The sequence below is a fragment of the Malurus melanocephalus genome, unplaced genomic scaffold, assembly GCF_030028575.1.
Source record: "Malurus melanocephalus ecotype Western Australia unplaced genomic scaffold, MMel_1.1 scaffold_318, whole genome shotgun sequence".
NCBI classification, from domain to species: Eukaryota; Metazoa; Chordata; class Aves; order Passeriformes; family Maluridae; genus Malurus; species Malurus melanocephalus.
This window is the reverse complement of record NW_026623550.1, coordinates 205,224-229,619: the sequence shown is the minus strand read 5'-3', so window position 1 is coordinate 229,619 and position 24,396 is coordinate 205,224. Positions and strand designations below refer to the sequence as shown.

General features: G+C 60.6%; 2 protein-coding genes across 2 annotated transcripts in view; both read left to right on the top strand.

The window, feature by feature from the left end:
• The window catches only part of SHC2 (SHC adaptor protein 2), a 5,056-nt gene extending 474 nt beyond the window's left edge, over window positions 1-4,582 (top strand). Inside the window, 12 exon segments of the mRNA XM_057377580.1 lie at window positions 1-56; window positions 472-542; window positions 904-964; window positions 1,114-1,233; window positions 1,330-1,383; window positions 1,567-1,618; window positions 1,755-1,881; window positions 1,998-2,178; window positions 2,257-2,323; window positions 2,413-2,577; window positions 2,745-3,046; window positions 3,139-4,582. The exon segment at window positions 1-56 is cut by the window's left edge and continues 106 nt beyond it. Of these exon segments, the coding sequence (XP_057233563.1) occupies window positions 1-56; window positions 472-542; window positions 904-964; window positions 1,114-1,233; window positions 1,330-1,383; window positions 1,567-1,618; window positions 1,755-1,881; window positions 1,998-2,178; window positions 2,257-2,323; window positions 2,413-2,577; window positions 2,745-3,046; window positions 3,139-3,267 (1,385 nt within the window). The 3' untranslated portion in view covers window positions 3,268-4,582.
• Window positions 4,583-6,545: 1,963 nt separating this feature from the next.
• C2CD4C (C2 calcium dependent domain containing 4C) lies at window positions 6,546-9,235 on the top strand. The gene has a single exon (XM_057377594.1). The coding sequence runs from the start codon at window positions 6,935-6,937 to the stop codon at window positions 8,189-8,191; it is 1,257 nt and encodes a 418-aa protein (XP_057233577.1). The 5' UTR covers window positions 6,546-6,934; the 3' UTR covers window positions 8,192-9,235.
• The last annotated feature ends 15,161 nt before the right edge of the window (window positions 9,236-24,396 follow it).

Below are 24,396 nucleotides of genomic sequence, written 5' to 3'. Positions count from 1 at the left end.
GCTGGCTGCACCCCGACGAGCGGGTGCTGGGGCCCGGCGTCTCCTACATTGTCCGGGTAAGTCCCTCCGGAGCCCGGCGATGCGGGAGGGCGCGGAGACCCCGGCCCCGGGCGTGTGCGGGTCCGGCCGCTCCTCCCGATGGCTGCGGGCAGAGCCCTCGATCGAGTCCCCCCGACACGACACATGCGGGTTCCGYGATGGGGTTGGGGGCCAGGGGCTTCCTGGGCCGGGGAGCCCACCCCAGGGCTCCAGCGTTCTCAGCCCCTACAAGGCATCACAAGCTGTAGCACACCCATGAGTTTGTGGGGTGTCAGCACCGGGTCTGGGCATGTGATGGGGCATTTTTGGGGGCCCGAGTCTGCTGTGTGATCCCTGGAGCTGGTGTGGATGAGCCCCTTCTCCCTGACACTCGGCCTCTCCTCTCTGTTCCCTGCCCTGTTCTGCCTCCTGCTCTGACCACTTTGCCCACAGTACATGGGGTGCATTGAGGTGCTGCGCTCCATGAGGTCCCTCGACTTCAACACCAGGACACAGGTCACCAGGTATGGCCCTGCAGTCTCTCCTGTACCCCAGTGTCCCCCGGAGCTCCTGGTGGCACTGGGTGCTCCCCAGGGGAACACGGGTCAGGGGGAGCCGTGCCCTAGAGGACCCACCCCGCAYGCAGGGACACGGGCGAAGGGCACTGCTGCAGATCGATGGGTGGAAAGAGGAGAAGGGAGGTGGCCCCAGCCGGGATTGCGTACCACGGGCCGTGACGTGGGGCAGTGCTGCGGGGCGGCTGCGGCTCCAGGGGCTGGGGGGGCCTGTGCCTGCAGACCCCACAGAGAAATGGGTGGGGGGAAGGCGGCTGGGATGGGGTCAGGGGTCTGCAGCAATGACCAGGCCAGGCTCTGTCCGTTGCAGGGAAGCCATCAACAGACTGTAYGAGGCTGTGCCGGGTGTGAAGGGCATCTGGAAGAAGAAGGTGAGTTCCAGCTCTGCTYGTCCCTCCCTGTAGGACAGAGCACCAGGGGTGCCTGTCCAGTTTGTGGGCCTGGGACTTCTTGGGGCACCCCTCTTTTCCTCRTTCATCCTGGTGCTCTGCATCACCCTCACCATCCTCTCCTCTGTCAGGCTCCCAACAAAGCCCTGTTCTCCATCCTGGGCAAGAGCAACCTGCATTTCGCCGGCATGAGCATTGCCATCAACATCTCCGTCGATGGGCTGAACCTCATGATCCCCACCACACGCCAGGTGAGGGTGTTCCTGGGCACACACCCTGCTCCCTGCCAACCTGCCAGCCGGTGGCCCCTTTGCTAATGCCCCTCCCTGRCCACATTTCCCACACAGATCATCGCCAACCATCACATGCAGTCCATCTCCTTCGCGTCCGGCGGGGACATGGTGAGTCACACACACCTCACTCCCACAGGGCGGTGGGGACAGGGACTGCCTGTCCAGTGGCTGAGCAAAGCACAGCTCCAGGACGTGGGGCTGGGGCTGAGCTGTCCCCTCTCCCTGGCAYGTCCAGCCCTTGTCCCCATGTGGCAGCAGGACATGGGTGCTGATCTTCCCCTGTGTCCCCAGGACACCACGGACTATGTCGCCTACGTCGCCAAGGACCCCATCAACCAGAGAGGTGACGCCTGGGAGCTCTGTGGAGGAGCTCTGTGAAAGCTGCAGGATCAGATCCTTGAGGGGTGGCTCAGGGTGGTCCCAGTGTGGCGATGGGAGTGTAGGGGAAACTCTCGAGCCGTCCATCTGTCTGTCCGCAGCCTGCCACATCCTGGAGTGCTGCGAGGGGCTGGCGCAGAGYGTCATCAGCACGGTGGGACAGGCCTTCGAGCTGCGCTTCAAGCAGTACCTGCACAGCCCCCCCAAGGTGGTGGTACCCCCGGAGAGGTAGGGGGGTGGGGGGCCCTGCTGCACCCCCTGTCCCGGCCGTGTCCCCCCTGGCTGGGGTGTGGGGACAGCCAGAACCTGGCAGGGCATCCCCAGCTCGCCTGTCCCTGCTGCAGGGCGCTGGGTGCAGAGGAGTCAGCCTGGGGGGAGGACGAGGAGGCGGCTGAGCACGACTACTACAACAGCATCCCGGGCAAGGAGCCACCCCCGGGCGGGCTGGTGGACTCCCGGCTCCGTCACAGCACAGCCCTGGGCCACGTCCGCGCTCAGCCCTCCAGCTCTGTCCCCTGCAACCAGGTGAGCCCCTCAGAGCCCCTGCTGGCCTTGCTCTGGGGGTCCCAGCCCCTCTGAGCTTCTCACTGTCTCCTTTCCCAGGGTGGGGTAGCAGCCAGAAGAGACCCGAGCACCCATCTGGGGCCACCGTGGGACCTGGACAGCCAAGGTGGGTGTTACTGTGGGGGAAACCACGAGCTGGGGGGGTTCCCGGTGACTGTGGCCAGTCCTGGCCAGCGGTGATGGCCRTCCTTGCAGGCCAGCCCTGCGACGGGTACCTGCAGGCAGACAGCCACGCTCTGGGGCCGCGGGACTACGAGGAGCACATGTACGTGAACACGCAGAGCCTGGACGCCTGGGAGCCGGAGCTGCTGGCTCACGGGGCGGCRGAGGAGAGCCCCAAAAAGGACCTTTTTGACATGAGTAAGGCGCTGCACTGGTGCAGAACCTGCTGTGGAGGGGTCAAGCTGTGCCAGTGCTGTCCAGGTCACCGGCCACGAGCCACTGGCCGAGTCCACAGCAGGGCCCTGCAGAGCACTGGGGACAGTGAGCTGGGGGCTCTCCTCATCACACCCCTCTGGCTCCCACAGGACCCTTTGAGGATGCCCTAAAGCTCCACGAGTGCATTGCAGGGGGTGGCACCAACATCCCCATCGAGGACCAGTGGCCAAGCCCCCCAACACGGAAGGCCCCCATCGCCCCCACGGAGGAGCAGCTGCGCAAGGAGCCCTGGTACCACGGCAAGATGAGCCGGCAGGACGCTGAGAGGCTCCTGCAGATGGACGGCGACTTCCTGGTGCGGGACAGCCTCACCAACCCGGGGCAGTACGTGCTGACCGGCATGCACAGCGGGCAGCCCAAGCACCTGCTGCTGGTGGATCCCGAGGGAGTGGTGAGGGCAGGGCAGGGTGATTTGGGGCTGGGGTCGGGGCGGGAGGTCCCACGGGGTGTTTATTCACGGGATGCTCTGTGCCCCGGCGCCAGGTGAGGACCAAGGATGTGCTGTTTGAGAGCATCAGCCACCTCATCAGCCACCACCGGCAGAACGAGCAGCCCATCGTGGCGGCCGAGAGCGAGCTGCACCTGCGCCAGGTTGTACAGAGGAAGCAGTGATGCCGGGGGGTACGTGAGTGCCCATCYGCTCCCCGGGCTCTGGACTCACCCTAAGGCAAAACTGGGGTCTCTCTGCGCTCCCTGTCTCCGGTTGTGCCTGTTTTCTGGGGGTCAAGCTCCCCGTTTTCCTCCCCAGCGAGGTCCTGTGGTCCCTGGCCCTGTAGGTCCTCCCTGGCTGCTGCCTACCTCCATCATCTGCACAGGGCCCCTTGCCCAGCTGGACACAAAGACGTTTAATTCCTCATGTGCAGGTGAAATGCTCTTGGGGTGGGAACTGCTCCGTGGACTCAGCAGGAGGGACAGAGCCTGATCCCATCTTGGGCAGGGATGCCCCAGCACTGGAATAGGGCTGGTGGACATCGCTGTAGCCCCAGCTTGGTTCTCAGGCACAGYCAGCCCTTGGAGGTGGGTGCTGTTGGATGTTTCTGTTGGGGACAGCCCTTTCCAGCCAGATTGTCCCCAGAGGTGGCTGCCACACGATGCTCCCCAAGGCCCTGCAGCCCTCCCCAGGCCAGGACCAGGACAGAGCTACCATGGGAAGGTGCAGGGCAGGGCTGAGCTGCTGGCAGTGCCTCACGAGGTGTCCCATGGCCTCCCTGGCCAGTTGGGGGCTTTGGCAGGTTTTTACACACGGCTCCTTTTTCCCATCCCTGTCTGACACTGTGGGTTTGTGGTTTGGAATACATTTCTAATTAAACCTRGAAACGAGCACGGAGCCTAGGCAGTTCATCCCCCTCTGGGCACGATGCTAGGACAGGTCTCCATCACCACCAGCTCCTGCCTSGTCCCACCTTGGCCAGCCCATCCTGTCCAGCCACACTTGAATCTGCCCCTCTGGGTCACCCAGTGTCCCCCATAGGTCACCCAGTGCCCCCCTGGCTTCAGAGTGGCCTTCAACACCCCCGGCCGGTCCTGCACGGCCTCTCCTCCTCGTGCCTGGCAGCTCCCTGCCCCGCTGGCTCCTGCTGCCAACTCCCCTCCTGCCTCCACCTGGCACGTGGCCACCCACCCCTGGACCTCCTACCACAGCCAGGGTGGCTCCAAGTGGCACAAGCCAAGCTGTGACCCGCTAGGGAATGTGGTGACCAGCAGAGCCAGAGTCTTGGTRGGACACAGGTGGTCAGCAGCCACTGGGGGTGTCCAGTGGGGGTGTCCTGGCTCTGCTCCAAGTGCCCAGTGCTGCTGCCAGCACCCACCTCAGGGAGCAGGGTCACCCCAGCACCCTCAGCCCCTCACTGGGGCTGGCCTTTGCCGGTGCTGGCTGAGCCAATGAATAAAATAAGCCCCTAAATAAAGCCCAGTAATGAATGCGTAATTTTCCATTGATAGCTGGATTCCGCCGGGATGTGGTGCTTCCATCTCAGCTGCTATTTTTTGTCGTGGAGTGATGCGTCTGCAAGGATAATTGCACTGTTCTCTCAACAGAGAGCAGGAAAAGGCAGTGAGGGCCACGACTTTCTTCTCTCACTGCTGGAGAACTGAGCCCGTGTGGTTCACCCGCTGGCGGTGCCTGGCCCTGCAGCCCAGGGGATGCTGCCCTGAGGGATGAAAGGCTGGCAGAGGGGTTGTTTTAGGGGTTTGGCCACTTTGGGTGAGGCTGGTGTGTGGTGCCAATGGGTGCAGGGAGCTCTGTGCCCCAACCTAGATCCGGGTTGAAGGGCTGCTCCTTCTTCAGCCCATGTGATGGGGAGGCTGGGGTGTTTTGGGAAGGCTGAGGTGTTTTGGGAAGGTTTGGAAGCCACACAAGAGCAGCTGCAGAGGACGTCACCCCCTTGCTCTCCCAGGGCCTTGGAGGTCTCTGTGACCAATCTCCCCTCCACCTGTCTCAAATGACGCTCCTAGCTCGGTTATTCAGAGCATCCTCGCACAAACCCTTTCCCGCAGCAGGGAAGGTCTCTCTCYTTCCCAGCTTCCAGCAGGTGGTAGCACACCGCCGGCTCCACCAGCTCTGTCCCCAGCCCCTGCCAGCGTCCCCAGCCCTGCCAGTCCGCAGCCAGGCAGCTCCCAGCACCTCCGGGCACTGCGGGCACCGGCCCCGAGCCGCACGGATGGAGCTGGCCCGGCCCCAGCGCTCTTTGTTATCTCAGGGGAACTCAACCATTTCTGCACCTTGTTTACCCGCAGTTTCGCAGGGTGGAGGAAAAGCAAACATCGACCTTTTGTTCAGCAGCTTCCCCTTCCGCGGTTCTCGTCCTCCTCCTCCTCCAGGCTCCATCTGCCCTCTCCTCCCCTCGGGATCCGGCTCAGCACCCTGCAGTCCTCCCAGGACCCTCCCGCAGCTGTCCCTGAGATATCCCAGCCCCCGGTCCGGTTCGGCACGGCCGGACGCCCCTTTTTACYGGCTCCAAGCGGGAATGCAGAGGGAGCCGAGGCTTCCCGCACAGCCCCCTCGGCAGGTGCTCACCACACCAGGCTTTTCTTCCTGGCCATCGCTCCCAGCCCTGCACTGCTGCGGAATGATGGTGCTTCCTGGCAGCCTGGCAGCATCCACGGAGCAGCAGCCAGGAAGAAACAGCCTCCTGACCCTTTTGTGTCACTGCTCCGTGCATCCCTGTCCCCAGGGCTGTAAATCCCGGTGAGACCGGGGCTGGGCCCGATCATCCGGTTAAATCTCCCGACCCCCGGTTCATCTCCGTGAACCCTCCTGACGTTTTGCCCCGGTGTCCCCAGCCACTACCACATCCCTCCAGGGGCTGGTGGGTTTTGTGACATGGGGGTGTGTGACATTGGGGTATGTGACATGTGGCACTGCCCCCCAGCGCAATTTTAAACCACTCAATGAGGCAACCCCTCCGCCTCGAGCCGCTGCTGCCTTCATTCAGTGCWTTGAGCTCAAGAGCTGGGAGTGGGGAGGGCCTGATCCCAGAGGGGAACGACCGGGAGTCACCACGGGGACGGTCACCACGGGGCTGTTGCCGTCTCGAATCCACTCCCGGCCCCATCCCAACCCCGATGCTCCCGTGGGCAGACGGCCGGGTGTCCCGAAGTCAGGTCTCCGCACCCCCCGAGCATCAGCAACCCGGGGCCGCATTGTCCCGGTCCCGGTCCCTATCCTGATTCCAGGTCCCGGTCCCGATCCCGGTCCAGGTCCCGGTCCCGATCCTGATCCCGGTCCCGGTCCCGGTCCCGGTCCAGCCAAGCGCGGCGCGCAGAAATGCAGGGTCGGCGCACTCGGAGGATTACGGCGGCGGCGCGGACGAGGAGCGGAGCCGCCGCCGCTGCCGCCGTATAAAAGCGCGTCCGCTCCCGCCCCGCCCGAGCTGCGGTGGCGGCGGCGGCTCCGCTCCAGGTGCGGCGGCGGCTCCCGGCAACGTCCCGCTCGCGGCGGCGCCGGTCGGTCGGTCCGTCGGTCCAGGCGTCGCGTCGCGTCTGTCCCGTCCCATCGCGTCGCTCGGCGCCGCCGGGTCGCCGTTCCCCGGGGTCCCCGATTCTCTCTCCCCGCGGCCGGTTCCTTCGCGCTCCTCCCCGGGCTGGCGGGTCCCCGTGTCCCTCGGCGCGGCCAGCTCCCTCCCCTCTTTGTCCCGTCCCCCCGGCCTGCCCGGTCGGGGTCTCTCGGTGCCGCTGGTCGCTCCCGGGGTTTTTCGYTTCGTCCTGCCTCTGCCGGTGCCCKGTCCCCGGGGATAGCGTTTCCTCTCGGGTCTCTTCCAGCCCCGCACCCGGCAGCAACATGTGGCTCCTGGAGCGGCTGCGCGGGGTGGCGGAGAACGGCGGGTCCCGCGGCTCGGGGACRGACGAGTCCTCGCGGGGGTCCCGCTACAGCAACGTCCTCACCCCCGACAAAATCCCCGACTTTTTTATCCCGCCCAAGCTGAGCGCGGCTCCCGCCGAGGCTGAGGGCTCCGAGGTCCCCGCAGCGGCCGCTCTGGGTGCCTCAGTGTCAGAGCAGGACCTGGCCGGGCGCAAACCCCCGCGCAGCCCCCGGCCGTCCAGCCGCTCCCGCTCCCGGACCAGGGGGCGGCACATCATCCAGATCGAGACCGCCGAGGACTGGACSGAGGACAGCTGCGGCACCAACGCGGACCCGCAGGCACAGACGGCCATGTCGCTGCCCTACGTGCCCAAGGCGCAGACCTCCTACGGCTTCGCCACGCTGATGGAGAGCCCTCACACGCGGCGCAAAGAGTCCCTGTTCCACAGCGAGCACAGCAGCCTCTGCCCCTCRCCCGTCACCTCGCCCAGCGCCCAGCGCAAAGCCAAGCTCAACGGCGAGAGCGGCCGCCGGACACCCGCCGACCTCGGCGCGGCTCTCATGCACCCCGGCCGCTACTTCAGCGGCGGAGAGAGCGACACGTGCTCCTCCGCCGAGTCCTCGCCCTTCGGCTCCCCGCTGCTCTCCCGCTCCGTGTCCCTGCTGAAGCTCTTCAGCCAGGAGAGCCAGTCCAAGGTCATCAAGCTGAAGCACTCGGTGGCCCGCAACAGCTCGCTGTCCACCGACGACAGCTCGGCTGACACCAGCCCCAGCGCCCAGCGCCGCGCCAGGAGCGCTCCGGCCGGGACTCAGCCTGCCACCGCCGTGCTGCCCCTGGACCTGCCCGCGGGCCGGGACCGGGAGCACAGCCTGCGGCTGAGCCGGGGCGGGAGCCTGCGCCTGGCCGCYGAGTACGACCCCTCCAACGCCCGGCTGCGGGTGCGCCTCGTGTCCGCCGAGGATCTCTACGACGCCCTCGTCGACCTGCGCAGCATCAACTGCTGCGTCTCGCTGTGCCTCAACCCCGGCAAGCTGCAGAAGCAGCGCAGCACCATCGTCAAGAACAGCCGCAACCCTGTCTTCAACGAGGACTTCTTCTTCGACGGGCTGGGCCCCGGGCACGCCAGGAAGATGTCCCTGAAGCTCAAGGTGGTCAATAAGGGCAGCAGCCTTAAGAGGGACACGCTGCTGGGGGAGAAGGAGCTGCCACTCACCGCCCTCCTGTCCTGCCTGTAGGTACCTGCTGCCAGCCCCAGAGAGAGCCCGCCCACCTATGGGGCCGGGGCTGGGCAGGGAGGCCGGTTCTGTCCCCCAGCTCCGCTGGAGGAGGGTTTGGAAGGGCCCTCTGAGGAGGGCCGGGCTCTGGGCACAGCGTGGGGGTCCCCAGGAATGGTGCTGGTGTGGGGCTCTGCCAGCACCAGCGGGCAGTCACAGCCTCTGCCCCTGCTCCCTCCCTGCTCCTGCCCCGGGGCTGCATCTCCTGGAGCYCAGCAGGAAGTGGGGAACCTCCAGGTCATTCCCCAGCAGGAAGGACGGAAGCACCTGTGGGACTCTTCCCTCCCTGTGCCTGCGGTCTCCAGCTGCCGCCTTGCAGGTTGGAGGTGGGTAAATCTCTGTAGCACTCTTAGGGCCACCTCTCAAAGCCCCAGCTCTTGCAGTCAGGTGACAGAATCGATCTCAGTTTAATGGAGAAGTTAGAAGTTTCTAGAAGACAAGTTTCTAGTTTTGGAAACTACAAAGAAAAYACTGCAGAGGTGACCCGAGAGCGGGCAAGGGCGGTCACCCTGGGGGATGAGTCAGGTTTGTGGCTTTTGAGCCTTTCCTGGACTCCTCCCAGCCCTGCGGGGCTGCTCAGGTGCAGAGTCTGACACCTGCAGCCTCCCGAGCCACCCTCCCTGCCCACCCCAGTGTCCCCCACTGCTGACCCCCAGTGGGAACCTGCTCACGGAGCTTTGGGGGCTCTGSTTTCCCCAAATCCAGGAGGCTGCCTGTGCCTTTTTCCTGCCCACAGGAGGGAGATCCCGGGGCTGGCACCCCTTGCCCTGGCAGGAGTTGTCCCAGGCAGTGTCCCAGCAGATGTCTCAGCTTGCTAACAAAAGCTGAGGTGACAGGAGCAGCCCTCCCTGAGTGCTGGGGCTGTCCCAGGGGAGGCTGAGGCTGAAGCTCCACAAACCTTCCGCCCTCCCTTGCCTGGGAGAGTTCACCAAGCTCCTGCGCCCAGCGGGATCTACCTTCCCAAAGTGAAGCGAGCGAGGTGCTCCCAACCCTTCCCATCCCATCCCATCCCATCCTCTCACCCCGGCTGCCCGGCTGGGGTCGGTGGGAGCGGGGAGGAGGCCGCTGGGAGGCATTTCTGCGGGTGGATAAAACAATCTGCGTTGTTGTTTGGTGTGCTGTCACCCATCGTGTCGGGCTCTGCATGTTTCTGTGCAGGGAGCAGGATTTGCAGCGCTCCCATCCCCGCCTGCCGCAGCACGCGTTGGACACACATGTGTCCCCTCTTTGTTAACCTCCGTGGTGGCAGTGGATGTTCCTCCCTTGTCCTTTTCGCAGCAGATGGCAGATCTCAGTGTTGGCTATTTATATCCCAGGCTGATCTTTTCGCAGCGTTTTACTTTCTGTCTGTAAATACGTTTTCAGGTACGCCAGGCGCGGTTCCGATCGCGCCGCTTTTGCATGCCRGGGGGGATTCGGGGTGACCGTGGATGTTTGTCGAGTTTTGTGGTCGAAAACAAACCGTGCAGGACATGAGGAGCTGACATGTCCGGGCTCCACAGGGGAGTTTCCCACCTGAGGCTTCCCTGCSCTCCCCCAAGAGCCAACATGAGGGGTGGTCCTTGGTCCCCAATGATGGGGGCTCTGGGGAGGGTGGGGTGGGGAGAGGTGTCACATCCTCGGGTGTGGGGTGAGCATCCTGCCCCTGAGGAGGTTTGGGAAAGGCCAGGAAGGGGATCCTGATGGGCTGGGTGCTGCCTGACAGCCCCCACACACCCCACCAGCACCCTGGGGTGCTGCACCTGCAAGGGGCTGGGGGACCTGGGGGGCACAGGCTGAAAGGGAAGGGGGAACGGGAGCTGGGACAAAGATTTTGGTGCTCTGACAGGTTTGAGGGGTGACACATCCCCCGCAGCAGAACCGTGTGCCTTTGGGTTTGGGAAAAGGAGGGTGCTGAGAGCAGAACCCCGAGTTCTTGGGTTGAGACTGACCCCAGAGGGACACCCAAGGGCCTGGGGGCTGCTGTCCTGCTCCACCCCAGCCCGTCCCAGGGCTGGAGTCGGGTGTGTGGTCACACAGTGAGCCCCGGGGTGTGCTGCTGTGAGCCCTGCTGTGTGCTGGGCCGGTGGTGTGGGAGCAGGAGYTGTTGCTCGGATGGGTCTCTCCTCTGCTGGAGCTCTTTTCTATTGTTCCTGCTTTGGTATTTCTTGTGGCTGGATTTAATGATGTATTTTTGGAGTGAAAAATATATTAATACCTGAATGGAATGCTTGTTTACAGATGATTTCCTCTTTTTAGTGCAATAAAGTCATTTCTAAAACAGATGCAGGTGTGGCCCTGGCTCCTGCTTTCCCCAAGATATTTCCCGGTATTATTCCTGACGGCTCCCTGCGTGAGAGAGCAGAGCTGGAACCTCAGACAYGGGGCAGCACTGCCCTTCTGGGTGCTGCTCCCCTTTCCAAACSCTTTCCAGGGGCACAAGGTGCTTCCAAAACTCTTCCCCTGGTGCTGCCGAGCAGCCATGGGGTGAGGTGGGAATAAATCTCCCTGCTTTGAGTGGGGACCAGGGACAGCCAGGGCTGGGGTGAGGAAGAGCCCCTTCCCACACTCTGTGCGTGTCCTTCCTCCTTCTGATCCCTGCAGCCCTTCTCAGCACTGCTGGAGGGTGATGATGAAGAAGATGATGATGATGGTTTTGTTCTCCCCGCTCTCAGGGCTCCCCCCCAGCCCAGCTGTCAGCATTCAGGTTGCTTTTCTTTTCTCCCCACCTGCCGCTTCCAAATCTGTTCCTAGCCAGATGCTGCTGAGGAAAAGAGGAGTGTTTGCCTGTTACCTAAATGCCATTTTTCTAATTTCCACAATTCTGATAATTTGTCATTTTGTTGGTCGCTATAGAGGCTGGGTGGGAACAGATCTGTTCTCTCACCTCTGGCTCCCACCGGGGTGGTGAAAGCAGCTTGGTAGGTGCTAATAATTTAAGTCGTGCTTTTTCTAGAGGTCCAAAGCTGCAGCAGTTAGTAACAAAATGAGGCTGATTAAGTCTGAACCAGAGTGGATGGGGTCAGCCTGAGCACACAAAAAATCCCTGGAAAGTGTTCAACGTTCTTAGAGCTGGAAGCAGCCAGAGGGGTGGAGAGGGGTATCTTGTGGGGGAAGATTTAACTSTGAATTTGTAATCGAGCCACCGTGGGAAGGAAACGCGTCTGCCTCGCTGGACCTGGGAGAGCTTGGTCACGCTTGAGAGGGGAGTCAGAACTGGGAGCTGCTGGGGAGGGGGGAGGGTGATACATCCACACCCCCCTCGGGTCAGGGGATGCCCAGGTAAAGCGCAGCCAGGTGAGATCCCGAGCCCTTGGGCGGCTCTGCCCATCCCTGCACACAGCAGGTGATATCTGAGCCCTGGGACGCTCCCCCTGCTCAGCGATTCCTCTCTCCTGGGGTCCCGAGGCTGTGGCGCACATTTGGGTGTGCAGGAAACTGAGGCGGAGCAGGGGAGGCCGCTGGATGTGGAGGAGCGCTGATCTCCGGAGCCAGGCTCACCTGGGCGAGAGGCGCACACAGACCTYGGCTATTTTTAGCGCCGTGTTCCCGCAGCGCGAGGTCTCAACTTCTGAGAAAATTGCCTGGAGCTCGTTCAGCCACGGCGCGATGGCTGGCGAGGGAGGGACGGGGCGAATTAGGGGTTCAGTCTCATCCGGGGTGCGGCAGAGCCGAGGTGAGGACAACAGCGGGGCTGTCCCTGCTGGGGGACAGGGGACACCCGGACCGTGCCCATCTCCCAGCCAGGCTGGGGGTCCCAGGGCCGTGTCCTGTCCTTGGCACTGCTCAGGGCTCTTTCAGCAGTTTTGGCTGAGCAGGGCTGGGACGGCTGCTCCTCCTTTCAGGATTTTTGGGTGTTATTAAGGCTGGCGGACCCTCTCGTGCTCCCCCGGGCAGCCCMAGCCCAGCCATTTCCGTCCCCCCACCCCCAACTCCGGCTGCCGATTTACCGTTTCGGTCAGAAAAGCATCTTCCCGTTGCCTGGCAACGCTCGGCCGGTGGCGGGGGGGCTCCACGCAGGGAAATGGGGTGGCCCTGCGGGTCCTGCGCTGGAGMCGGCCGGGTTGCCCGTGGCGACTCCGTCACCCGGTTCTGGGTACCCGGGCCGGGCCGGTTGGAGCGGGACCAGGCGTGCAGAGATGCGGGCAGGGAGCGCCGGCCTCCCCCGGCACCGCGCTCCACAGCTTTATTGCCGGCATTTGTCTTCCATGGCAGCGTGTCTGCCTCGAAGGGGAGAKGAGAGACTCCCACTGATACCGGGAGGAAAACAGAACTTAATAGAATCCCGCAGCCGCTTGTAGTCACATCAGTTGCTTTGGTGGAGAGTGACCATCCCTGCGTATTCCCACTCGCCACCCAGCAGTCTGTGCTCGCCCAGGGGACGCGGAAACCCCCGGGCTGAGGTCTCAGGAGCCCACCGGGAGCAGAGGTGACCTCCAGCTCCTCCAGCCCGATGGCACTTGGCACCCTGCAGAAATCCAGCGGCTGCCCGGGTGTAGCTGGGGCAGGCAGTGCTCCCACACAYTCCCTCTGTTCTGCTTTTCCATTTGCACTTTGCTCTCCTGCTTTGAGGCTGGCAATCCAACAGGGATCAGATCTCGCCTCCATAGCCAGGAAAAGGCAACCAGCACACGGGAAGTGTCACTTTGGACTCCCCCTCCCCATTAATTCAATCCCCTGGATCCAGCCTTGATTCGGGGCTGGGGCCAGGGTGGGTGTACAGAACATGTGGAAATGCAGTGGGAGAGTGCAGGGAGTATGTAAGGATGGATGAGGGTGAAAGCAGCTGTGGGGGAATCTCTCCTGCCTCTCCTCTCTCTTTCCAGTGACAGACCTGCTCCTGGTGGACTTTAACACACTGCCTTTACAACGTTTGGAAAATTCCCAAAGCCTCAAGAAGGCCCAGGTTGGAGGGGGGAAAATTGAATAAATAAGCAGACAGGAGGATTTGTTAAACCCCAGCAGCTGCTGGCAAACAGGGACAGCCGGTTTTTAACACCAGTGTAGCTGGGCACTGATCGATATGGATTTTGGGGCCATGGGCTGGTACCAGCACAGGGTGGCTATGGCTGAGCACGGGTGGCTGTGGGGTACAGGAGTCCTGCTGTGGGTACCCGGCTGGACCCAGCAGGGCAGGGCTGGCAGATATTCCAGGTGGAGAGCTCTGCTTCTCCCCTGCTCCCCACCCAGACCCCCCTCCTCGGGTGAAGGGACATTCCGTGTCCATCCCCACGRCGCTTTGGGGCTGTCCTGACCCCCCCTGCCCATTCTGTGGTTATTTTACAGGGCGGGCTGCGTTGGGATCGGGGCTCCAGCCCGGCGTGGGACCGCGTCTGCCTGGCAGAGGCACAGGCGGACACGCCGTGGGAGCCGGGCTGGCATTGCCATGGCAATGGAGATAACAACAGCGGCTGCGGGGCGGAGAGCAGGAAGGGCAGGGAGCTCCGGCAGCACCGCGGCCRCTCTCACCCGTGCCAGGCCAGGGTCTGTCCTGTGACATCGCCTGTCCCAGCCCTGTGATGCTCTGGACAGCAGTGAGCACACCTTTGCTGCGGTGAAACCCTCAGCATCCTGCAGAGCCAGAGGTCGCGCTGAGAAATACATTAAAATATAGGATCACACCCTCCAGCCTCTCCGCTGCCAGGTTATAATTAATTCCCGTTGGAATTAATTCCGTCCAATTTCCCTCGCACGGCTCCTGACCCAGACCAATTGCCGTGTGAGGTTTGTGTAATTGCTAATCTTATCAAGCACATCGGTGCGAAGTGAGAACGCTGCAATTAGCAGGGGCGGGAGCCGCAGGTGAGCGGCGAGTGTTTGCTCCACCTGTGCCAGGGGAGGATGTGCGCTGGCTCCGGTGCTTGCCGGGGCTGTCCCTTGGCCACTCTGGCATCCTCAAGGCCACCAAGGCCACAGCAGTGCCCGAGCCACTGAGCAGCAGCAGCTCCGCGGTCAGAGGAGCCTCTGCCGGGGTGGGGCTCGYTTTTCCCAGCCCCACATCGCCACGGTGCCGCAAGGACGCTGGAAAAGAGTCCTCAAACAGCCCCGAGCCCTCGCAGCGGGCTCAGACAAACAAGGTATAAACCCGCAGGAGATCCCGCTCCGAGCTGCCGCTTGGGGACTGACGCGCTTTTTTGCGGACAATCTGTTGCCTCCCACTGCCGCTGGCTACCTGCCCACCCCATCTCCCGGCACAGGCGGCGAGTGGCGAGAGCGGGTCTGGCCAGCGGGACAATTCCATGGAAGCCYCCAAATGTCGCTTCACTGGGCTGAGCGGGAAGTGCTGGGAGAGCCCGGGGCCAGCCAAGGCTGCGGGGAGCAGAGAGCAACAATTCACCCGCCCAAGATCGCGCAGGTGACCTTCGGCTGGGACAGATGGGGCTCTCAGACTGGTGTGGGAGCGGCCAAACGCGGGGATTTTGGKGGTGCCTCGGCCACCAAACATCCCCGAGGCGCGGAGAGGGGKCTCAAACAGCCCCGGGCCGCGCTCCCCGGCGCCAGGAGAGCATCGCAGCGCCGGCTGCCCCGCCGATGGCACAAGGCAGGGGGTGGCAGGGTCCCCACCCTCGCCGCAGCTGTAGCGTCCGTGGGGTGGTGTTGCACGGGCGCCCACCAAAAGCTCTCGCTTGGCCGCCCCCAGCCGTCTGTCGCTGCTGACACTCGCCGACAGGAATAAACTCCAACACCTACCATATGCTTTGCTACTTCTGCTGCCCGCGCTCACTTGTTACTATCTATTTTCAAAGCTGGGGCTGCCTCTGCGTGGGGCGGCTGTTGGGCCAGGGGTGTGGGGATCGGGCTGCGGTGGGGCGCTGGTGTTTCTGGCACGGGTGGATCTTTTTCTGGTGGGTTCAGCCYTGCTGTGTGAGCAGCTCCCGCTCCCCAGCACTTCCCTCCTGGGGTACAAACCCTGGTGGTCACCTGAGCCAGCTGCTGTGGCGGTGGTTTGGGTGCTGGTGGAGCAGCCTGGTCGTGTCCTGCAGTGATCAGCGTGTCCCCCTGGCACTKCAGACTGGAGGATCATGCGCAGGGATGGGCACAGCCATCCCCAGGCAGCAGTGAGATTTAATCTCAGCGTAGAGGCACCGTGAGCAGYGCCTCTTCCCCACTCCGAGCTGCTCCGCGTGTTTACGATTCTCACAGCCAGGAAAAATTCATCTCGTTTTCCAGAGTGGATGCGTCTCTGCTCATCCTCCAGGTGCCAGAGCTGGTGATGCCGTCTGTGAACGACAGGAAAATCTTCAGGATTTTCGGCTGGGCTCAGCCTGTTCCTGCCCTGCCTCCTCGCACAGTCACCGCTCCCCGGGTGTTCGTGAGCAGAGCCCGGCGACKGCTGCCGGCTTCCCCGGGGCATCCCGCGTCCCTCCCCGAGTTTTAATTGCACCGTGCCGCTTTGATTCCTGGCTTTAATTGCAGCCTAACGAGGCCCGGGCAACAGGAGAGGAAAACATCAAGCTTAAAGGGAAACAAATCGGGAGAGAAAAGAACATTTAGTGGTGACTAATAGGTCCGTGGCTCGCCGTGTGTGTTTGCCTGCCACAGTGCGGGACGTTGCCAGGACGAGGAGAGGGGATTTCTTCCTACTTGGCAAGGCGAGCCGTACAGCGCGGTGCAAGCAGAGAGGATTTTTCCCGGGCCCGTGCTGTTTCTGTGTTATTTTTAACGYCCGTTGCACAAAAGCTGAAACCCACCCCGAGCTCTGTGTAAACAGAGATTTTGCCGGCTTTCAYAGGCGGGGCCGGGGCTGAATAATCCCGTGGTGAGAGATGGGCACGTTCATACATTGCACGGGTCACACCTGAGGAGATTGAGGATAATTTGGTGAGAGGAAAGGACRAGAGTTTCTGGTGCTGGCACCCAGAGCCATGGAGCAGCCACCACCCCTCACTGGGTGCCACCACACCGGGTGAGGATGGGGCAGTCTGGTGCTGGGAGTCCCCAAACATGAGCCAAATTTCCTGGCAAGGCTGTAGGATCTGCCTGAGGCTCCCTGGGCTTTCCTTGTGCACAGGGCCTGGCAGTGAGGCACCGACCCAGTGTCCCCAAGAGCTGCTCGGGGTCCCTTCATGGGCTGGGACTGGGGAAGATTTGTTGTTCTGGTGAGGGATGCAGGGACAATCCCACAGGCAAGCTGGATGGGGCAGGGGAGCGAGAATGGGGATGGCAGCAGGGATATGGGGATGGGGACAGGGATGGGGACATATCAGCATAACTCAGTGCTGTCCCTGATGTCCACCCTGCTCGGCACCATCCTACTCCTCTCCCTCAGTCTTTGGGGTRGCCCCACAGGCGTTTGTGTGGCTCCAGCACGGCTGCCTGGGCTGTTCCCCCCACACCAGAGAGAGCTGGGATCTCATTAGTGAGCTCTTGGACTTTGAGCATCTTGGAAAACAGCGCTTGCTAATAAGAGAAAAAGAATGACAGCAAATAAGCCCAGCCACGGGAACATGGCCTTTTCATCCAGCATTTTTTATTCCCCCACATTCTCCCCCCTTCGCTTCTTCGCCAACGGATTGAAGCCACTGTAATAAAATTATTAAATATAAAAAAAAAAAAATAAAAAAAGCTGTAGCCCCCACCTCGATGCGGCAACCATGGAAACTGGATCAAGGGGACACCTGTACATTTCCATTCTGGGCTCCTGCTTGCTGAATATACAGAGGAGCACTAATTAAAACCCCAGTGTGAATGGCAGGAGGAGGGAAGGAGCTGGGTGAAGGGCTGTGTGGGGTTGGGAGGTGCTGCTGCTGCAGGGATGGGCTCTGCCAGGTGTCCAGTGAGCCTCCAAAGCCACCTGATGCTCCCAGCTCCCTCCAGCTTCTCGATGTGCAACAGGCGCTTGCTGGRTCCCAAATGCTGCACCAACGAGGTGACCCCAGCCCTGATATAGCCCTGAGCACCGAGGGGCCCTGGGGACCCCATCCCAGCCCCGAGGGTGATGCTCAACAGGGCAGGGCACAGCTGGGCCTCGGGGATTTTATTCTTTTAACTGTTTGAGCGGGAGGAAGCTCCCTGATCTGGCACCTGAGCACCCCRGAGGAAAAGGCTGTGTTTAACCTGCGGGTTTATTTTTACTGACAGCAAATGGCAGTGCCTGGAACATTCCCCTCTTTGGAGTTAATTTTTACTGAAGCTCAGTTTCAGTCATTGTTGTCTAAATCTGACTCCTCCACATTTATCCCATGGAAAATCTTCAGCTCAGCCCCCGGGATTTCAGTRGCCCCAGGGCTGATGCCCGATGCCYGCTCCTGCCAGCMCACAGGAYTGATGGATGGGGAAATCTTTTCCTTCCATCACAGCAGGCGTCAGGCCGTCCTCTTCCTGCCAGGGGTGAGCACAGAGCTCTAAAACCCTCTGATTGCTGATCCACGGTCTCAAATCATCCCCCAAGAGTCCTTCCCAGCCGGAGCCAAAAGCAGGGCTGGCTCCTGCTGCGTGGCCATCAGTGCCAGGGGCTCACGCTGGACGATGGCTGTGGCTGCAGCGAGGGCTCTCTGGTCACTCTGCAGGGTTGTTTTTCAACCAGACTGCTCATTTTCTCTGGCTGGGTTGTGGAGATGCCCGGGTGTGCTGAGCAGGTGACAATCCTCTCCTCGGGCTGTCTCCACCCATCAGGACATCCTGGTGTGGCACAGGAACACCGCCCCGTGGTTGGGGTCTGCCCCCAGCTCCACAGCCGGGCTCTGGTTCCAAAAACACCGCAGCAGCCGGGCCAGCAGCTCCCACCAAAGCGTGGCCCAGCAGGGCTCCAGTGCAGGGGCTCGCCTTGGGCAGAGAGCGCAGACACACGGCTCAACTTTGGGGAGAAGAAAATTCCTCGTTTCCATGGGAACCGGAGGAGGAAAGTTTCTGGGGCTGCGGTTGGGATTCTGCCAGCAGGACCCCGAGCCAGCCAGCTCCCGAGGGGACAGGCTGGTGTCCAGCTGCCAACCCCGCTGCCTGTGCCCCCAAAGGTGCCCCGTGTGATGCGGGGTGTGCCGGGGCTCCTCGTCCTCCCCTTCGGAGCWGTGTCAGATGTGAGCTGACATTTAGCTCTCAGCTCAGCGTGGAGATGCAGCGATAACTCTAATCTGCTTTTCTCCTCCTCACGCTCTCCCCGGAGGCAAAAGCTGCAGCTGGGAGAGCAGGGGGAGCTCTGGCAGCTCGGCACAACAGAACCACAGTGCCGTGCTGGAGGTTTGGAGCATCCCGAGCATCCGGAGGAGCATCCGGAGGTGTCCCAGCAACACTGCGCCCTCCTCACCACGCCCTCCCAACCCGAATGCCAGGGGCTGCAGCTCCTTGGGGATATCCCAAAATATGCAAGGACAGAGGCACAGCAGCACCCTGGGCATGGCCAAAAGCCCCCAAGTCCAGGGGGCCGTGGCTCCTGCCACCCTGCCCGCTGGCATCGCCACCCCACAGCACTGCACCGCCTCAGCCATCTGCAGTGGGTGTCAGAGCCACCCTGSCCTGTGTGTCTCCCTTTCCTGGTGTCTCAGCTCTAATTAGCGAGGCCCCTATTAATTTTTTCCACTTAGCAGCTCACGTCAGTGTCAAGCTGGCAGCGTGCACAGCGGGAGCGAGCTGGGGTGGAGGGGAGACAGGGTGTCGGGATCAACCCGGTAATGAGGCACAAAGGGGGTTGAGTGTGGCCCTACAGCTGCCCCCAGGGTGGGAAGGAGTCCCTGAAGAGAAAAACCATCTCACATCGCTCCCTGTGCTGTCGGGTCCTGTGGTCCAGGTCACACACCGGGTTTGGTGGGGACTCGAGGCATCTTTGGGGTTCCTGCAGCTGCAGGAAGAGGCTGAGCCCCAGAGCCCACAGCAAGGGCCATCCCACACCACTGGGACCCTGCCCAGGGCAGCACCACCCTCCCCCTGCTCTGGGTCCCTGAAGGTGAGGCCAGCACACCCGAGACCCCCAAAATCCCCCTCCCACGCCCCTGGAGATTGCCTGGAGGAGGGGGTTAATGATGTAATCCAGACAGAGCTGACCCTTCCACCTTTCCACCTTTCAGCTTCACCTGCAACTCCCTTTTCCCAACCATTATCTGCATGGATGCCTGTGGATTTCATTTCCATATTCATGGTGTTTTAATGACCCTGTAATATCTTTATGTTCTGCAATTAAATGTGGAATCTTTTTTTTTTTTTTTTTCTTCTGCAGATTAGCATCTGCAAAGGATCATTTGTGGCATTTGAGCAGAGGAAGGGAAGCCTGTTCAGGGGGGAGACGGGGTTAATTAAACTTCAGAGCACAGCAGGCTCCACCGCCAAATATCCTTCTTCCAGTGGGACAAGCGAGGGTGAGGAGGGAGGAGCTCTGCGTTGTTTTACAGTCAGATGGCTGGCTTGCCTCTGGGGCAGCTCCTGTGGGTGTTGGAGTGGCTTTGAGTTGTTCCAGCACACACGAGGCACACGTGTGCAYGCACATGGCTCCAAACCTGCATCGAGACCCCTGTCACGGGCTGCAAACCAGGGCTGAGCTGCTCTGGTCAGGGGCCGGTGCAGCTGGGGCAGCCAGGCTGTCATCGGAATCCTGGTGARGCCATTAGAGCGCCTATCGCTCCATCTCCATCCCCCAGGCTAATGGACATCTCTGCCGCTGCACCACCCCCTCCCTGGGACGGTAATTGTGTTTCAGCCCTGCGAGATGGATGGAGCTGAGGTGAGAGCGGAGCGGGGAAGAACAGGAGGGGGCAGAGGCAGCTCTGAGTAGGACAGAACCCCTTTGCTCTCCATCCACCTCCTGCCCCTCTGCTCATTTCCCAAATCCAGGCATTTCTCACGGCCTTGCAAGGTGGCTGGGGACAGCCAGGTCCCCAACAGCCCGGGGGAGCAGAACTGGAGAGGTGTCCAGGGGGTGTCARCTCCTCCCTGATGGGACACGGTGACCACAGGCAGCCCCAGCACGCTCCGTGCCTCCCACACAATCTCTGCCTCCTTCTCCCCTTGTCCTTTTGAAGCTGCAGCTGTGAACAAGATGTTTGTGAGTGTGAGGCACGGGAGCCGCATGTTTGGTGCGTTGAATAAACACAGGGACCAAAAAATGCCTTCTCCCATGGCTGTTTGATGTGAAGGGCAGCACTGAATTCATTAGGAATGCTGCCAGGCAGCCCCAGAGCCTCTGTCCSTGTCCAGGCAGTCASARCAATATGGRMTGGTGYCCTCTGGATGTGCCACCCTGTGYAATGGMAMATGTGGGCATGAGCTGGCCGTGCTGAAGCACCTGGGTGTGTGCAGGGCTGGAAAAAGAGGGCACCGTGCCCATTCCAGGAGTTGGGAAGGAGGGCATCATCACCATTCCAGGGGCTGGAAAAGTGGGCATCATTCCTATTCCAGGGATTGGGAAGGAGGGCACTGTGCCCATTCCAGGAGTTGGGAAGGAGGGTATCATCTCCATTCCAGGGGGGCATCATCCCCATTCCAGGGGCAGGAAAGGAGGGCACTGTGCCCACTCCAGGGGTTGGAAAAGAGAGCATCACCCCAATTCCAGGGGGGCATCATCCCCATTCCAGGGGCAGGAAAGGAGGGCACTGTGCCCATTCCAGGGGCAGGAAAAGAGAGCATCATCCCCATTCCAGATGCCATCCAAACCCACACCCCTCTCCCAAACCCTGCTGCCACAGGGCTGCAGCCACAGTGGACGCTGCCTGCACAATCCCACATACACAGAGGATCCATCCTTTACCCACCCCACAACGCTCCCACCCCTGGGTGATCCAGGGGAAGAGGAGGACTGGACACAAGCTCCATGTGAGGACATGGGGTGCAGAATTGGGGGGCTGCATGCTAGGAGGGCTGTGGCACGGGCAGGCTGCTCCCTCCCAGCCCTGCCGCCGCCTCCCGCCGCTCCAGAAGGATGCAGCGTTTTATCATCATCCTGCGAGGCTGACAGGCACCAGAATTAATGAGTTCCTCATCAGCGCTCCCTCATTTAGCTCCCTCCCTCGGGGTTACACAGCTGCAGCTCCCCCAAACAGCACAGAGGGAGATGTTTACAGGGGTTGAGTGTGCAGGACACGTGCACAGGTAAACAAACACACCTGTGTGCCCGGCCAAGGGCTGGTGGGGACAGACCCAAGGCTGGAGGGGGCTGAGCAAACCCAACCAGGTGAATGAGGGGTTCCTGGAATGCCTCAAGCCACGGGGACATGGGGACCCTGCCCTGGCACAGGGGCATGGTGATCCAAGTCCAAGCACAGCTGGCCTCCATACAACCCTCATCAAACATCTGTTATTAATTACTGACACCAGCAAGAAACATTTGCCCTCTGCATAAATTCCAAATGTAAGAGCTTCACCAAGAAACACTTGCCCTCTGCATAAATTCCAAATGTAAGAGCTTCACCGGCTGCAGGATTGATCCCATGGCAGCCAAGGAGCTGTGGGGAAGCAGCAGGTCAGGGGGACATTGCTCTGTGAGCCAGCAAACAGTCRGTGTGTCCTCGGTGGCAGAGGCTTTGTGTGGCTTTGCTGTCACCAGCAGAGGTGAGGGAAAAGATGYTGCTGTCCTCTCGGTGCTGGCCTTTTTGGAACGCTGACATCCTGAAAGGATTGGCCATCCCAGGGGTGGTTTATTTGGCAGCTGTGAAACGGCAAMCCCTCGGCGTGCCTGCTTGAACTGCTGTCAAAACACATCTTGCTGCCGGTACCCTGCGGTGCCAGCTGAGATTTCAGCACACGGGATGGCAGCCTGGGCGTTATCTGACTTACAGAACTCATCCTGAGTGTGAAACCCACGTCGGCACTGAATTTACATCTGTAGATATTGCACCTATTTCTGTGAGCCCTGCAGAGACCATGAAATGATAAGTATTTTGATTGTAAATAATTTACATTTTTTCGTTGAGACGACTTGAAGCGGAAGGAGGGAARGAGGAAGGGCAGGAGGGAGGCTGGGAGGAGAACAGGACAAGAAGGGAACCAGATTGCCATGATGCTCATGACCTACCCATCCTATCACCTGTTCTTTCTGCCTCTGGAAAAAGCTCCTGGAAGCTGTKTTGGGCAGCTGGCAGCCACGGTGGATCCTGAGACACCAGCACGCTGGGAAGTATAAACACTCGTCTGAAACCCTGCCCGGGTGCGGTGTTTGCGAGTAGCAGAGCTCCATCTAGCATTGGTGAGAACTGATGCTTCTCTAACGCTTAATTCACAGCTGCTTTGTTAAGCCTTGGAGCTGTTCTGTCAACAGCCTCAAACCATTGGAAACCCAGAGTTTTTTGKAGTCCGAGTTTGTCTGTGCCCTCCTCAGCATCGAACCCACCCTGCACACAGCCCAACACAAACCTCCCCTTTCCCAGGCAGGGGTCAGTTCTCCACCAACACTGACACAATTTTTCCTTATCAACATTGCTTTTTTAACCCAAACTTTTTTTTGGTATCTACAATCTGTYGTGGCTAAACACCCCGTGGCTGAGCTGCAACAAAGAGAACGAATTTGTTGTTTGTCACAGGGCTGCAAAGCTTTTCCAAGAAGCAGAACTGCTTAACAGGCAGGGCACAGGTGGAGGAGAGAAAGAAGGGCAGGATGTAGGGTCACCCCGATTKTGCAGGCAGATCAACCCCAGATTCAGCCAAAGCCACTTCACCTTTCTGTGATTTGTTCTTTGTCCACGGAACAGCAATTGTAAAAGAGCTGCTGTCCTGWCTGATCACTGGCAAACACCTTGAGAGCCTGAACCACAGGGTCTTCCACTGTCCTGCATGTTTTTTTGTTTTTTTTTTTAATGACTTTGAAAATCTCAGAATGCTGAATGTCAGGCTCTAAAGTTTCTGATTTAGGGTGCTGCTGTGGGGCTGCCTTTGGCATGACGGATGGGTGCCTGGTCATTTTGAGGACAGAAATCAAAGTTCTGGACAAAGGAGGTGACTTGGACAGGTGTTTCACTGCTCCCATAGGGAAGAGGAGGGTGTTTCACTGCTCCAAGACCTTGAGTTGTCACTGCAAGCACTGAATGGAGCAGCAGGAGCTGGTAGGTAGCTACTCCAGGACAGACCCTCAATAACGAGTAGAGCTCACCCCAGACCTTAACCCAAAACCCCAAGCCTTGAGCCAAAAATCTCAGGCTTCAACTCAAAACCCCGACCTTTCTGTTTTTCGTGTCCACAGAACACCCGGATGCACTGGTGGGAGCAAGGCAGAAAGCAGTGGTTTTTTTTGCAGATGTTTTTCTGAAGCTGGAGACACGAGGTTACTCTTTTTATTGAGCAAACAGCATCTGCAAACTGTTAGTCCTTTGAGAAGAGCCAGACAGCTCCCAGCAAGGGAACAAAGGGCTGGTGAAGTGCTCTGGTTCTCAGCTCGAGGGCCACCACCACTTCAGAAGCACTTGATAACACTTTGCTTCCTGAGCTCAGAAGCGTGAGCAAAACACAGCACGGAGCYAACTGCCAGGGTGGAGAGGCTTCTCCCAGGGACAGAGCACGAGGGCACAGCCAGAGGCAGATCCGGGCACAGGCATTGGCCTGGGCTGGACGATGACCCACGGGACTTATCAGGTGGTGAGATCTTGTGGCAAATGTCCCTGTGCACCTCGAGGGAAGGGCTGGTCCCTGCTGGACTCAACTGAGGGTCCTTGAGGGGTCAGGGGATCCCTCAGGGTGTCCGTGAGCCTGGCAGGGCCATTTGTTGTCGGAATCTCTGGAGATGGGTTCCTTCATTGTGCTGGAGGATTGTTCTCTGGAAGCATGTGTTAAACAAAACTGGGAAGACCCATCAAGCAGCTTCCACATCTCTGGGATTTTTGAAGCACAGCCACAGCAAGGAACAATGAGATAGTGTCTACACCCCAGACCTTGAGAGGAACAGACCAACCCCAGGCACCGACCCTTATCTCCCTCTTCTACGACCTCTAAATGAGTTGCAGTGTCTTTTTATCAATGGAGTGCTCACTCAGGATCTCAGAAGGTGTTTCCTGGAGGTTCAAGCTTTGTGACCCACGAAGAGGGTTGGGGTTTTTCCTCTGACTTGTGTGGTCCCCGGTGTGTCCCTGTGGCCTGGAGGAGCTGGGGACCATCCCTGGGTCTTTACACCCGGTGGCCCGAGGGACCGGGGRGTGGGACCGGACCCTGCGCTGCCCGGGCCGCCGCTCTCCGTGGATTTTCCTGGCGGGGCTCTGTGGGGCCGGAGCCGGGCGCTGCTCGACGAGTGCTGTTGCGGGCAGCCTCCACTCCTCTCCTTCCGTGCCGCTCTCCTGGGG